Genomic DNA, 16893 nt, shown 5'->3' with positions numbered 1-16893 from the left:
AATGTGTTTGCTACGAGTATAAAAAACAGGATTGACAGTCATACGAATCGCACTTAAATTGTCACAGAAAGGACAAGTGGCGATGATAGTTGAACACCACGATCGTGAAGCAGGAATGAGACTCAAGTAAGTTCTGTAGCGGTGTGAGCCATAGCATGATACTCGACCTTAGAGCTAGATTGAGAAACAGTGTGTTGTTTTTTAGCAATCCAGGAGATACAGTTCCTACCCAAGAACACGCAGTAGCCAGTTATAAAACGGCGAGTTTGAGGACAGCCGGCCCAATCTGCATCAGAAAAGGCATAAATAGCAAGTGTAGATTGTGAAGTAAAATGCATGCCAATATCAACTGTACCATGTAAATAGCAAAGAATGCGTTTCACCATTTTGTAATGAGCAATGGTGGGTGAGTGCATAAACTGTGAGAAAAAGTTGACACAATAGGTTAAGTTGGGGCAAGTAAGGGTAAGATATTGAAGGGCATCAACAATGCTATGATAATGACCAGGGTCGAAGTAGGGAATATCACTAGTGAGACCCTTTGTTTTGGGCATCATGGGAGTACCCATGAGTTTGCAGTCTTGCATTTGGGCATGTTCTAAAATGTCTGAAACATATTTGGTCTATGACAAGTTGAACCCATCGGAAGTGCGGGTAACCCGAATACCTAAAAAATAGAGAGAAACAGACCAAGGTCTTTCATGGAAAATTGTTGGTCAAGAGTACTGATGAAAGTGTTGAGATGAGTAGGGTTTGAATCGGTTAAGAAAATATAATCAACATATAATAAGAGAATTATAGTGCTGTGAGTGGAGTGATAAGTAAAAAGTGAGGGACCAGCAGTGCTACAGGAGAACTTATAGGCAATGAGAAAATTACTAAATTTATCAAACCAGGCACAATGAGCTTGTTTTAAACCATATAAAACTTTGTTTAATTTGCAAACATGAGAGGAAAGAGTAGGATGGATAAAACCTAGAGGTTGATCCATAAAAACATCTTCCTGTAGATCACCATGGAAAAAAGTATTATTGACATCAAGTTGGCAAATGTCCCCACGTTGAAAAAGAGCTAAGGTAAACACAATGCAAATGGTGTCAGGTTTGATGACAAGAGAAAAAGTCTCTGTATGGTTGACCCATCCATTTGATGGAACCCTTTCGCAACAAGCCAGGATTCGAGTAGGTCCAAAGATCCATCATCATTGATTTTGGTCTTGAAGACCCATTTGTAGCAATGACATCCATGGACGGGGTGCGAGGCACGAGAGTCCATGTGTTATTGTCATGGAGGGTTTGGATTTTGTCTTGCATAGCCTTGTACCAACCAAGATGTTTGAGAGCATAGCGAACAGTCTTGGGTTCCTGTGGAAGATCAACAAGAGTATGAAGATTAGCATATTTAGGGTTAGGTTTGTGAATCTCAACCTTGGAGCGTGTAACCATGTGGTGGTGAGGAAGAGAATGGGGGGAGTCAGCCACTAGTGGAAGAGGCTGAGTTGCAGAAGCGTTTGTCTCACGGAGAGCGTCACTCCACGTGGCACGATTAGAAGATGAAGTAGGTACAATGGGTGGGGTGGGCACAACTATCGTAGAAATGAGAATATCAGCACCAGGATGAGGGACCTACAAGGAAGAAGAACTAGTAGCACCTGTAGTGTTAGTATTTGATATAGGATAGTGTCATTCATGAAACGTATACCTAAGCATTAAAGGATGGGACATGAAGGTTACCAGGTTGCTTAAATGGGAAGGTGGATTCATCAAAGACGACATGTCAGGAAATGAAGGTTCGTCGAGAGGGAGGGTGTTAGCATTTGTAACCTTGATGGTGATCATTATAACCCACGAAAATATGGGGTAGGGTTTTGGGATCAAACTTGTTATGTTTGGTGTCCCATGTGCAACGATAAGATTTTGAGCCAAAGACACGGAGTGAGATGTAGTAAAAAAAATGATCATCGAGGACAGAAAAAGGAGAACGAAGGTCAATGCTTGTAGAAGGGAGGCGATTAGTTAAAAAGACAATAGTAGTAAATGCTTCTACCCAGAAGCATTTTGGGACACCACTATGGAAAAGCATGGACATGCCTAATTCTCGAATGATGCAACATCGACGTTCAACCGAGCCGTTTTGTTCAGGGGTATGGGGACATGAGCATTGATGCAAGATTACCTATTGCTAGAGGTGTGAGTTGAATTGATGGTTAGCAAATTCGTCACCGCCATTAGATTGAAATTTTTTTATTTTTTTGTTAAATTGACGGTCAACATATTTTTCAAATAAAATAAAAGCATTAAAAAAATTAGATTTTCTGGAAAGGGGATAAACCCCATGTATTTGGAAAAACCATCAACTAAACATGCATAATATTGAAATTTTCCAACTGATAAAATAGGAGCAGGGCCCCACAAGTCACAATAGATTTTATCAAATACATGAAGATTAGGATGAGAAGAGAGCAAAAAAGGTAATTTACTCATTTTTCTTAGTTGGCAGCTCTCACAAATTGAGATGCCAATATGCTTGCCAATGATTTGAATAAGACATTTGGAGCGAAGAACTTAAAGAGTAGAGGCTTGAAGATGACCCAACCGTTGATGCCACATTTCTTGGGGGACCGATTGAAAGCAGGTGGAAAAATGAGCTTCAACAGAAGGGGATAAGACATACAGGTTACCGTTCCATTGCCAGTTCAAGATTGTGTGATTGTCACTTTGTCATTAATAGAGGAACCAATACCATAAAATTCACAAAAGTAAGGATAATCAGACGTTAATTAACTAATAGATAAAAGATTTTTATCAAGATTATGAACTAATAAAACATCTTTTAATTTAATTTTGGAGGCACCAGACCTGATAATAGTATCATCAATATTGGTGATTTCATGTAAAGTACCATCACCAACAATAACATCGTCAGTACCAAAATAACGTCGAAGATTTTCAAGTATATCTGAATTACCTATCATGTGGGTAGTAGTCCTTGTGTCAATAGTCGATTCAATGTCGAAGATACAATCATTAAGAGTGAGTGCAGCCAAGGCTTGCGGGACATCATTAGGTTGAAGAGCATGATCAAAATGATGCCAACATTTAAGGGCCACGTGTCCCTTTTTGCCACAAATTTAACAAATTTCAATTTTGTGAGGATCACATGTAGGAGCCGAGCCAGCAAATGCACAACTTTGAGACCCACCAGATTGTGCATAGTGATGAGAGGGGCAAGTGGGTTGGCTGGACTGCGTGAAGCCGCACCCCTTGGAGGAGAAATTTTGGTCAGCTTGTCGCCAACCAATGTGCACTGTCTTTTGTCCATAAAAGGCCATAAAAGGATTAGAGAAAGAGTCATGGAGATGGGAACATAGCTCATACCCTTGGAGGAGTGGCACTAATTCAGTGTACGCCAGCATCAGTGATTTGAGTATAGAGGTGGTGAACTTCTCGTACTTCAATCCAAGGCTATTCAAGAGAGAAAAAAAACCTTTGTTAATCCTCCAAGGGTAGTTCGACTGCTGCAAGGTTATCACACAGGAACTTAAATTGCCTTAGGTGTTCAACAAGAGAGGAGTTCGACTCCTTCCTCAGGTACGAAATCTGCTGGGTGATATGAAATTCTCTCTCTTGTGAGACTTGTGCGCATGCGGCTTTGAAAGCTTCCCACACGTGATTGGAGGTGTCAAGACCAACCACCAACCCAAGGGATTCTTCGGAAAGAGTCCCAATGATCTACCCATAGAGGAGACGATCGACCTTGCACCATAGAAGGTATGGCTAACTTAATTCTTGTGTGGGGTTGAAGGAATCATCATCAGAGTGTTTAGTGGTTTGGGGAGTCACCAATGAGGTGGTTGACTAGGTCTTCGCTTTCTGCCAAAGCCAAAAGTTGCTCTCTCCATAAGGGGTAATTTCCTTGATTGAGTCTGAGAGTAACAAAATTGTTAACACTTAGTAAAATGGAGGCCATGATAATCGAGAGGAAGACTCTTTTGCACTCTCAGGCGACTCTTGATACCATAAAGACAATTGGATTCTAACTGTTTGTGTAAATCTCTCACACACCATGAGAACATGCATGAGAGCCTTCCATTATATATAGTGTATGTACAAATATGTAAAAAGAAAATACAAGAGAACATGGAAAATAAAGAGACGTTACAAAGGAGATTCGAGTAGAGGATTTTGTGTTAAGTTTCGATATATACAGTTTGCAACCATTGGGTCTGTGGTGATGATATGTGTCTTGGTTTCCATAGGAGGATTTGTAGCCGTTGGGTCTGTGGTAGTGTTGGGTGGCACAGTTTCCATATGTGGGTTTGGAGCCGTTGGTTCCTTGTGGGTATTTTCAATAAAATAGACAAGTCTCATACAATTTCTTTATAAAAAAGTGGGTTATACTAAAAATGAATCTTTTTTTTATACATTTTTTAGGTGGGGTCTACTTTTTTACAAGAATTTGTATGAGATTTGTCTAATTGAAATTTGTATAAATCATTTCTCTTGTTGCTTGCTTTTCTACAAAAACAATGAAGCTAACAAAACAAGCTGAAGGAAAAAGAGAGATTCTGATAAGTGGATATATGAATAATGAATGGAGGAGCTTGCAATTTGATCGGTTCACTCTCTCCCTTGTGTTCCTACTTATATTAGAAGTAGAAGTCGAATTCTATGTATAGGTGCTAGTTATATGTAGTACAAAAATGGCGTGGAAGAGTGATGAAATTAGTCTTGACGTTGGACATGAATTAGCATTTTCCCAAGTATATATACTAGAGTTAGTCTACACACATTCTTTTAACCTTATTAATCAATAGGACTGCATATGCAGTCCTCCACTCAAGATTGTAAATAAATTTTTTTTTATATATTATATGTCTGGTAATAGAATAGACCCTAGCTAGCTAGATACTGATGAGATTCTCTAAAGTAAACAAAGCAGACTATGAATGAGAATATAAACAAAATTAGGTTGTGCCAATTTTTGGGAAACACCAATTGATCAATTAATGAGTTACAATATAGGCCAAATGGGCAGTGATGGTCTCTCGCCCTCAGCCTAAAGGACAACTCCGGTTCAATATCCCCGAATAATGTGCCGAACCTTTCGACATCGAGTGTTCAAATCATCTTATTGTACGAGTAGTAGTACTGGTCTGCATATATAACTATATAAATTAATGAGTATTCTTCCCTATGCTTCATCTTCTTTCCTCTAAATTAACGAGTAATAATTTTCCTAGCATGTGCATGGAGAGCACAACGTGTCAACGTCGAGTTATAATTATTCTCAAGCCTTCAATATTGTACGTATTAAAATGAAAATGTCAATCATGTTCAATGAATTCACCTGAATGTCAGTAATAAATCCAGCAGCCATGCACCAGAAATGTTCAGTTCTGTGTATATATATGCTGGGAAATTGGAATAGTTATCGCATTTATATTATTCAAGGTAAAGAGATGAGTATGACATGTTCATGTAGATCTTGAGATAATTTATAAAACTAAGGTTCATGAGTCTTGATTAAGGAGACGTTTGGATTCGAAGATGACTTGAGATGACTTGAGATAAGCTGAGATGAGTTGAGATGGATTGTGAATAGTAATGAGATGAGTTGTGAATAGTAGTAAGATTTGTGAGTTAAAATTGCTGAATAGTAATGAATAGTAGTGAGATGAGTTGAAATGAGCTGAGATGACTTGCGAATCCAAACGTAGCCTAAAACGTACACATATATATTAATTATATCTAAATTATATAATCTTCATACTCTGGCAAGATTAATTGGAGGTTGTGAAAAAGCAACGTCCCATTATTTACAGGCTCATAGAACACAAAAGCAAACACAAAAATATTGAAACCCTGCCGACGGCCAGTGGCCTGATGGCACAAGACCTACATCTCCAAAATGGAGGTCATGGGTTTGACCCCCTCCCCAAGATATAAAAAAAAATATTAAAACCCTAGCCATAACGAAAATGATCATTTCTATAACATGATCTCAATTCACCAATATTCATAGAACTTAATGTCGACCCGAAGCCTGAAATATACCTCTCCTTCAAATGCATCAGTCATTATAGTCGCAATACCACGATGCATGAAGAAATCTCCTGTCCCACCCACTACAGAGATGTCCCTAGCCTTCACCAAGATCGGGTCAGCTCCAATGAAGTTTATAGTGCCTAGGTGCTCTTTGCTATATTTAAGAGAACAAACGTGAAGCCTAGCCAAACTGTGAAAGTGTTCTTTGTGTCGTACAAGTAAAGGCTCTGAGCCTTGCCAACAGGCTCTGAGTGAAGACTGTTGTCGAGGGTAATGGGGTCATCGAGAATTGCAATGCTCCTGAAATGAAATTTTCCTGCCAAGTTGGTTAAGTTTGCTCCTTCTGGAGCTACAACAATGGCAGATGTGGCATTACCAGCGTTTTTGTCGTTGTATATGCTGTCATGGAAGTATATGGTTAAATGCTTGCATGGAATATATTAATGTTTCTTGCCATGGAAGGCTGAGGACAAATCAAGTAAAACGAGGAACTGAAAAACAATGAAGTATCTGACCCCCATTATTCTTGGCTTTCCTAGCTAGTGGAAACGATCGAGGAGGAAAAAGAGAACTAATGCTAAGGGGATATATATATATATATATATATATATATATATATATATTAATGATCGAGGAGATCAGCAGCTTGGAACTTGAGTTTACTCTCTCCCTTTTGTAAAACACTCTCTCTCTCTCTATATATATATATATATATTTAGAGAGTGGAAGTACACAAAATGTACTTATCATAATTTGTACTAAGGAGTGGAAGTATACAATGAGCATTCTGATGAGTTAAGAAGTTTCTTCTCTCATACTTTATTTCTTGGAAAATGATTTATCTACAACACATTTTACAACACATTGTACAATAATGTGTTAAATGAGGGGCATTATTGTAAAATCATCTTATTTTTATAAGATGATTTTACAATAATGCTCCTCATTTAACACATTGTACATAATTAAGAAAAGGTTATAATGAAAATTAAGAAATTAACATAATTTGTTGCATCCAGCCTATTCATGAAATAGACAACTCATCATTTTTTTTTTTTTTAATTCTCCATTTCCTATGGTTGGAGGATTAATGGTAGTAGGTATTCACTTGAATAGTCTAAATGAAAAGCAACATATATATATTGTTTGTCGTTTATGGTAGGTCCACCAAGACCACGCCTATCATTACAAGTTCCCAAAACCCTTTTTTGTTTATAATTTCATTTTCCCCATCCTCCTTGACGAATTAGATCGATCTGGCACCGAGCAAAAGGATAACTCGTCAAAATACAATATTTCATCATTTCTTTTGTTGTTTAACGGATTAGTCTGATATTTTTCTTGACAAGATCGTTAAGGTCTTCGAATTAGTTATTAACCAGACGATGAATTATATTAATATTATTTATCATTTTTATATTATATATTAATATTTTTTTTATTTAAGGTCTTCGAATTTGGTCTAGAAGATGATAAATAAAAGAATAATACTATTTTGATATCATATTTTGACACTTCATATATTTTAATTTTTTTTAAATATTAATGTATTGATATTATTTTTTATATTTTTTTAAAGTATGAATAAAAAAATTAAAAAAAATTAATTTTGATCAAACAATAACTTGCCGCGGGAGCGGAGAGTAGCACCGCTCAAAATAAATTTTTTTAACCATAAACTAGTACTTACTAGGCTAACATATCATTAAGCTAGGGAACTAATTATATCATAACCGTACAAATCTTGGGTAGGTGTGAATCTGTGATAGGTTTAGTACGAATTCTAAAAATTAATTTTTGAGAGAGTCCAACAAATGTACATGGACATGATATGTTTATAATTAATACTGTTGGCATGAAATAATTTGAACAACGTCATTAAATTCATGTACGTACTACATATGAATGTTATTTTAAAAAGTCACCTAGAATTAATTCTAGAAAGGCGTGAGATTCCTATCAGGTAATCAAGCAAATAAAAAAAAAAGAGAAGAAGATCATCACCTAAATAAATACAAAAGAACATAAAGTAGCCATCATTTTAAATTTTTATGGCATGTTCTCCTATGATCTGTTCATGCGCGCAGGAGACATGAAGAGATTGAACGTACGGTTCATGCATTGTTTGGTGCATATATATGGTCGTCTCTAAAAGCCAAATTATTAAGAGTCCATCCAAGAATATTAAAATTAGTTTTTCCCTTTTTGTTTTAAATCGTACATATTTGTCAAGTTTTGTTAGTAATTCAAAACGTCGGAGAAGATGCCTCCCAAGAATCATATATCGGAGATGATCTTGTAAACATCATTGTTCTTTATAATCTGTTGTGATCAATGATTACATGGAATCGGTAGGTTTAAAAAAAAAAATAGTACAAAAGCTACAAATAACGTAACAAAACAAAACAAAACAGTAGGACTGTTGTTAAATTTCAAAGAGAATGCACAAGACTTGCACACTGTAAGACTATTTGTATATATTATTACTCTATAAGTATTAACTATCAACCACAGTCGCATTTAGTGTTGTGGCACATTTTCAATGGCTTATTCGATCAGCCACTTGAAATGTGTCACATCTCCAAGTGTGATTGGGGTCAATAAGATTTAGGCGAATAATAGTATTTTGTAAGTCTCGTTGAGATGTATTTAAATGTAAATAAGTTAAGATATATGTGTAAATGTACGAAAATGAGTTTAAGTTTTTTTATAAGTTGAAAAAGTAGTAGATCTTATCAATGATTAATTTGAAATGGATTGAGATCACTCAACCAACCAAACACAGCCTTAGAATAAAGAAAGAGAGTTACTCTTTGAATATATAATGAGGCACATGATGGGGTAGTAATGTTTATAGAAGAAAATGGTTTATCTAAAATCTGGGATCATAACCTAAGAAAATAACAAACTAATCAACTACATTATTTTTTTTTTTTGATAAGTACAAACTAATCAACTACATTATGAAACTCAACTAACTAGATTCCGAGTGTTTGTCAGGTGAATCTTCCTCCATCTGCAGGGCAAAATTTGGAGATTCCCCACTGTTGTATTGTTGGACAACCAGAACCGATGCTGTTGTTGAGAAGTCGGGCGAAGTCAACAAACTACCTACAGGCCCCAGTTCCGGGCACTCGCTCCTCCTCCTGCTTAAATCTAAGGCTACATTACCTTCAGGCTTTCGACCTACCAAAAAGAGATTGCAGCGGTTTAGCTCGCGAAGCACAGCAATTGTATCTGCAGCATTTCTGACTACTTTCTCTTCATATATGATGGTGTTATCCTTGACAATTTTCTGCTTGAATTCAGTAAGGAACTCCTCATCTGCTGACCCCAATTTATTGCTAGAATCGTCATCAATATTTACCGTGACAATCTCCCCTAGGCTTTCTGGTTCCACTATGAAACGAATAACCATTAGTTTTATACCAGGGTGCTCAGCCATTCTAGCCCCATAAGCAAGGGCTTCACAGTCATCACAGCCCCCAAAATAGAGGACCGTGATGAAACAAGAAACATAACTTGCCGCTACATGGGTGGCTCCACCAAGCCCACGATCAACTAAAATACCTACTGAGCATTGTGCATGCTCAAGAACCTTCCGGTTAACCCAGCGGAAGTCATTTCGAGTAGTTTCTAGCGAACCATCTACACGGTGGTGCTTATGGAATGGAAGAATTATAATTGCAGCTCCCTTCCTCTCGGCAGTTGTACATATGTCCTCGTGCATGTCACCCATTGATGAGATCGCCCTCATTGGCCTGATGGACACGTGACTCAGTTGCCTGTAAGCCTCAAATGCCACAACAACATGGTCTGAATTCGATTTCTGGGCATTATTCCAGAAGGGCAACCCATTTTTTCTTGCCTTGTTTACCATTACTATAGCCGAGGACCTCTCAGAGAGCTCCATGAGGTGCATTGCATACACACAAAGCCCTTTGCGCTTGTCAGAACCTCTTGAGGCCTCAAGAAGGTTTAGCATTGATGGAATGTTTCTTGCACTGTGGTAACAGGCCAACATCCTTAGTTCCGTATTTGGATGCTTCCTTTCAATTGTTCTATACTTGTAATCAGCTTTTCTTGCCCTTTTTGCTGGCTCGTACACTGCAATGACAAGAGGGGTGGTGATGAAGGTGGTAAACAAGGCCATTAGAACCATAATGGCAAAAGTCTGGTCATTCAATACCTGCACAAGGCAAATAGTAGAACCATTATTATATAGTTAAGATTTTGATCCTCAAGATGAACAGAAAGGATGCTAAGATTACCTTTCTATCTTTACCAATATTCAGAACAATAAGTTCAACCAAGCCTTTGCTGTTCATCAGGAACCCCAATGCGAGAGCCTCACGGAGAGGCACTTTGCAAAGAAGGGACACAATGACAGTGCCAAATATCTTCCCAAAACATGCAGTAAGTATAACTAAAGCTAGAAGACCCCATGATTGGAGCCCCTGAATTGTGGCTATATTAGTCTTCAATCCGCTTGAAACAAAGTACAATGGCAGTAAGAGACCAGATACAAGATCCTCAAGTTTTTCAACAAGAGCGCCTGCAAATGGCCCATCCTTCGGAACAAGAACTCCAATCACAAAAGCACCAAACATAGCATGAATCCCAATAGCATCAGTAATAAATCCAGCAGCCAGAACAGCAGCTAATGTAGCACAAATATATATCTCTTCTACTGGCTCGCCTTCATGGCATCTCCGGGCCATCCATTTGAAGATTGGAGGGGCAATGAGAATAGCACAAACAACAAAACCACAGCCACATAAGAAGACCCAAACTGAGACAAGGGGAGATTTGTCAGTGCCCGAGAGGGCAATGGCAAGAGCAAGTAGAATCCAGGCGGCCACGTCATTAACTGCCGCTGCTGACATAGCCATTCTGCCAACATCAGTGGTTAAAAGTTTCAGCTCAGCCAGAATACGAGCTAAGACAGGGAAGGCAGTTATGGAGAGTGCCACACCCATGAAGACAAGAAATGAAGTTCCATTTGCACCTTTAGATATTGTTTCTCGAAGGACAAATGAGGAACCAATTCCTAGTGCAAAAGGAAGGCTGATTCCTGCAATAGCAATGCCAAGTGCTTTATTTCCAGTCCTACGAAGAGATTTAGGATCTAGCTCGAGGCCTGCCAGAAATAGAAAGAATATAAGACCAAGGTTTGCTAGAGTATCTAACACAGTGAGACTCTTGGGTGGAAATATTGCATGCATGTAGCTTTTGTTTCGTCCCAGGGCTGATGGCCCAAGTATTATTCCTCCCTGCCGAATAAAAACATAAGGAAAACTCATCAGTGTTATTAAAAAAGGTGACCGATGGTATCTAATTCTTTTTGGATTAGTGATTTTGCCTGTGTGAAAAATGGAAATTTGGTGAAACTCAGAGAGTAATCTCAAAGCTCCATAAAAATTTATACTATCTGGTGATTGTGCAAAGTGGAAATTTTAAACTCTCTTTCATAATTTATTAGTCACTTTTTTTCCATTTTCAAATGCAACCATCATTCCCATGCCTGCAAAGTAAACCTCAAGATCACAAAGGACTTGATGTAACGACCAATAAAAAATGCTGACAGCCCAAAAAAGGTTGGTCAAATTGAAGCTTCCCTACAATCATTTATAAATCCAGTTTCACCTAGCAAGTAGCCAATGTAGGAATTAGCAACCATGACTATTTTTATAACTTATCCACTCTATATAAGTTATTCACATTACCATGTGAGATTGGGGTGTTACATTTTAACTAAAAATCAAAGTATTAAACAAAGAAAATAGTGGATACGCTCATACTTTTTCTTCCTAAGTGGATATACATTTACTTACATACATATCCATATATATAAGTTTGTATATATACACACATGCTGGTGGGCTGAACCAATTGATTCTTTCAATCGAAAATAAAAAATACATCTTTCACTTTTCATTAAGTATTCCAATATTAGCATCTAATTTCATAACCAAGAAATTTGCGGCAGATATTGTAAGAGAACTACAAGTTTTACACCAGAAAATTGGAAACTTTTAGACCTTAGATGTTCCCGGAGGGTGGAGGTGGGGATATCGTAGAGTGATGCATTATGCATAGACACTATCATAGTAGGCAAAAGAAAGTGAAATTTAAACTATCGTCGGACGAGCTGTTCCTAGGAAAGATAATGGTTCTCAGGTAGGCAACCAATTAATCCCCAGCGATATGTATGCATAGCATTATCATACTAGGCAAAAGAAAGTGAAATTTAATTAAATTTTCATCCTAGCATAGAAACACGAAGTGAACTTACAACAATCTCGGCAATAACTCGTGGCTGTCTTAGCGGCCTCAGCAGGACCGCAAGACCCCTTGTTACTACTAGTACCAGACATATTTGTAGTATGGCAAGAGGCACTGCAAAATTAAGAGGATCATCTCCCTGAAATATGCCATTTGATGTAGGTTTCATAAAAGGTGGGCAAGTCTGTAACACTATATCTTTGGAAGCCATTCCAGCATGACAAAGTCCAAAAATAGTGAGAGATTTCACTTCAGAACCTGCATAGAGAGAGATATAATCAGATGTAAAGTCCAAAATCTGATTTATAACGAGACTAGACAGTTTGCGTGGTCTTCAATAATTAGCACATAAAAGGAAAAAAGTCCCTTAACACATTTTGGATCACACCAAACAAATCTTCGATACAGAACAACACCCCAAAATACACTCACATATAGGCACGCGTGCTAAAACACAAACACACACATAGTGGAAACTCACTTTCGTCCCTAATGATGATGTCTACAACTCCACTATTCTAATAGACATATAAGATAATTTGATTGGACTGACTCTTTGTTACACCAAAGGTCAGTGAACCCAGAAAATTCTCACTATCAGCCATCAGGAGCACCGAACATAAACATACAAGGTCTTGCTTCGGGTTTACCATTCTCATAACCCAACAAGTACCCCCGACTGCACACAAACTCTTATTCGGTAACTTTTCATCTCAACAAAAAATCAAAATCCAGTAAAATAAGTCCATCAATATACTGATTCTATATCGCTTTTATCATTAAGTTTATTCATTGCCAAATTGACCCATCCATATATAATTTTCCCACCATCTAAATACCAAATCTTTGAAGGATAGTTCGTATTAGATATGTTTTTGAAGCATGGCATAACTCATATTATTCTGTACTCTTCAGCAGGTCAAAACAAATAAACAAAAACAGTCCCAAGAAACAAATAAATGGATTCTGCACTACCATAAACACAGTCCATCAAAGTAATAGATTTCATGGCAGCCAAACAGACCCGAATGCGGTGACAAAACAAACAAACATTACAAAAAGCGTCGACGGAGGTAAACATTACCAGGTTATGGCTATGATTTCAGGTGACACAGTCGGGTCCGAAACGGGTCTGAGCTGACCGTACGGAAGCCAATAGAATAGCGGAAGCGTTTGAGTGTGGTGCGAATTGCGAATTTCCTTGCGGCAGTTTCTAAAAGCATTGGGTTCTGCAAAGAATATATATAGTTTTCAAGTCGCCAGCATCAATGTTCTAATAGGATTCGAATTCTACAATTTTGAAAAAAGTTGTGGTACATAGAAGTTTTATATTTTTATATGAGAATAAAAAAATAAAATTATATATTTTTTAAGTAGTGTATAAAATATAAGATTTATATCTAAAATTTTTCTTTTAAAAATCCAGCCGTTCATTGCATCTAACGGTCTGAAAATCAAGTCTCTCTCGTTGAGTTTATTTCGTTGTCGTCTTCTTCTTCTTAAAAGCTTTGTTTAGTTTTCCAAATTCTTCGAGATTTTCTTTGATCTTATCACAGATGAGCTGGCAAATTGTAAATGGTAGTAGAATTAGTTAGCTACTTAGTTACTTCTCTTTTTTTTTTCTCAGCACTTAGTTACTTCTCTTAGTAAGTTACTTTACTTTTCTGTATAAATACTGCTCATGTATTCGCGTAAAGATTAAGCACATTATGTACTGAAGATAAGAGAAGATATTTTAAATAATAGTAAAATTTTTTAGTTAAGATTAGATGAAATAATTTGTAAAAAAAATTTGTGTTAAGATAGTGAGATGATATGAGATAATTTTAATTTTTAGAATTTAAAAAATGTATGGGTTCCACTATTGATTAGAGAATAAAAAAATGCACTGTATATATATTGTTCATATACTGTTCACGCATTGTTCATTGTCAATATTTACTGTTTATTACCGTTTATTTAAGTGGATGTTTTTAAAAGTTAAAGATAAAATATAGTATGTTTGAATAGGGAAAACTATTGTATGGTACATATGTATTGTGTAACCAAACTAGGCCTAACTCTCATATATAGAATCAGAGACCTTTTCTTCAACCTTTCCAAGATTTGCTTCATGGTAACAGAGAGTATACTTTAGGGTTCCTCTGTAAATAGATTTTGACTGCTGCAAATGGCTTCAATGGCCTCTATATCATTGAATGTTGATGATTCAAATTTTTACCATAAACAAAATGGAGATTCGCCTAGATCCATGCTGGTATCTAAGGTGCTTATGGGAGACAACCATCATAGCTAGTGTAGATCAATGAACATGGCTTTGAAGGCCAAGATAAGTTCTGGTTCATAAATGGAGCAACTGTTCAGCCAATCGATACATGTCCATTATATGTTGTGTGGGATTGCTATAATAGCATAGTGCTTTCGTGGATCTTGAATTCCGTATAAAAAGAAATTGGAGAGACAATCATTTATGCGAAAACACTAAAAGAGATATGAGAGGATTTACGAGATTAGTTCTACCAAGGTAATGGACCAAGAATCTTCCAACTGCATAAAGAACTTTCTTCTCTGACTCAAGATCAAAACTCAGTGAGTATATACTATCGAAAATTCAAAGTTTTGTGGGATGAGTTGTTGAATTATAATCAAATACCTAATTGCACATGTGGAGCATATAGAAACTGCACTTGTGGTGCTATATGCATGTTTGTGGAGTATCAGCAGGGTCAAAACATTATCATGTTTTTTATGGGTTTAAATGAGGAATTTTCTCATATTAGATGACAAATTTTATTGATGGAACCATTGCCACCAATTACTAAGGTTTTTCTTTAGTAATTCATGCGGAGAAACAAAGGGAAGTTGGGTCTATGATTAGATCTGGAGTGGAAACAACAATTTTCATGAATAAAAAGGTTGATAATGCAAAACCAAATCTTCGAAAGCAGCAATATAGAAAAGTTTTATGTACTCACTGTGGTATGACAAATCATACGGTGGATAAATGTTATAAATTGCATGGGTACCCTCCAAACTTCAAGCAAAGGGAAAGAGTTTCATTAGTAAATCAAATAATGGCTCAACCTGCGAGTACACCATTTGATCAAAATTCTATGTCTTTCTCTCCAAAAGAATATTAGTAGCTACTTGCCTTAATTCGCCCACAACCATCTGATCAAAATACCATCCATCAAGTAGCCAATGTTTTCTCTAGCCCAATTGCCCAAATGCATTGCCTATTTTTTCAGGTAAAGCTGTTTTTTCTTCAAATAACAACACATCAACATGCCTTTCAAGTTTCTCATCAAATAAAATTGAATCTCCATATTCTCTTTCAAACACCTAGATCATAGATACATGTGCCACATACCATATTATACATTCAATCAAACTTTTTACTACAATCACACGAATCCTAAACACCTTTGTTAAACTCTCAAATGGAGAAAATGTTATAGTCACGCATCTTGGGACTGTACAATTATCTGATAGTCTAGTATTGAAAGATGTATTATGTGTACCAAGTTTCTCATAGAATCTTCTTTCAATCACTAAGCTAACTTCTAATCCAAATTGTTGTTTCATTTTCATGTCTGATGTTTGTTATATTCAGGGCATTGCCTCATAGAAGATGATTGGGAAGGGTAGAAGAGCAGCTGGATTATATGTTCTGCAGCAACCAGCAGTGAGTGCAGTCAATAATTCCATTGTTTTACCAAGTGTCAATTTTGTATCTGATTCAAGTTTTAGAATTTGGCATAATAGGTTAGGCCATCCATCATCATCTAGACTACTTGTTCTTGCTAAATCCATTCCAAACATTGTTTCTCAAAATAAAATTGCACATAATAATCATTGTACTGTATGTCCTTTGGCAAAACAGAAACATCTATCTTTTCCAATCCACTCATATAAATCTTCTTCTTCTTTCCATTTGATTCACTGTGATATATGGAGTCCCTTTTCAATACATACTCATGATGGTTTTAAATATTTTCTAACCATTGTTAATGATCACTCAAGATCAACTTGGGTGTATCTAATGAAACCCAAATCAGAAGTGAAATCCATTTTTATAGGTTTTTATAATATAATCCTTACACAATTTCAAACAAAAATACAATGTGTAAGGATTGACAATAGTTTAGAATTCAATATAAAGGATTTTTACTCTTCTAATGGTATCATTCGTCGAACTTCTTGTGTTGAAACTCCTCAACAAAACTCAATTGTTGAGAGAAAGCATAAACATCTTCTTAATGTAGCAAGAGCCTTAAGATTTCAATCAAATGTTCCTTTGAAATCTAGGGTGAGTGTGTTTTAACAGAAGCTCACATATTCAATCTTATTCCTTCACACATTCTAAGTGACAAATCACCACATCAGATTCTGTATGGAAATGTTCATGCATATAGTCATCTAAAGGTTTTTGGCTGTTTATGTTATGCATCTACTTTAACTCAAAACAGATCCAAATTTTCTTGAAGGGCCAGAAAATGTATTTTTGTAGGCTATCATTTTGGAACAAAGGGATACAAATTATTTGATTTAGATTCTTAAA

The 16893-nt window shown here is 36.6% G+C and overlaps 1 protein-coding gene and 1 pseudogene across 1 annotated transcript; both read right to left on the bottom strand.

The window, feature by feature from the left end:
- Window positions 1-6008: 6008 nt before the first annotated feature.
- LOC109005584 lies at window positions 6009-6568 on the bottom strand (annotated as a pseudogene).
- Window positions 6569-8971: 2403 nt separating this feature from the next.
- Window positions 8972-13601, bottom strand: LOC109005591 (cation/H(+) antiporter 18-like). The gene is made up of 4 exons (XM_018984602.2): window positions 13417-13601; window positions 12343-12590; window positions 10319-11320; window positions 8972-10236 (listed from the first exon to the last, which is right to left on the bottom strand). Exons 2-4 carry the CDS (start codon window positions 12541-12543, stop codon window positions 9022-9024), a joined length of 2418 nt encoding a protein of 805 aa, XP_018840147.1. The 5' UTR covers window positions 12544-12590; window positions 13417-13601; the 3' UTR covers window positions 8972-9021.
- Window positions 13602-16893: the final 3292 nt, after the last annotated feature.

The sequence above is a fragment of the Juglans regia genome, chromosome 2 (genome assembly GCF_001411555.2).
Source record: "Juglans regia cultivar Chandler chromosome 2, Walnut 2.0, whole genome shotgun sequence".
NCBI classification, from domain to species: Eukaryota; Viridiplantae; Streptophyta; class Magnoliopsida; order Fagales; family Juglandaceae; genus Juglans; species Juglans regia.
Note: the sequence above shows the minus strand (reverse complement) of the source record. Positions and strands in the feature narration are given on the sequence as shown.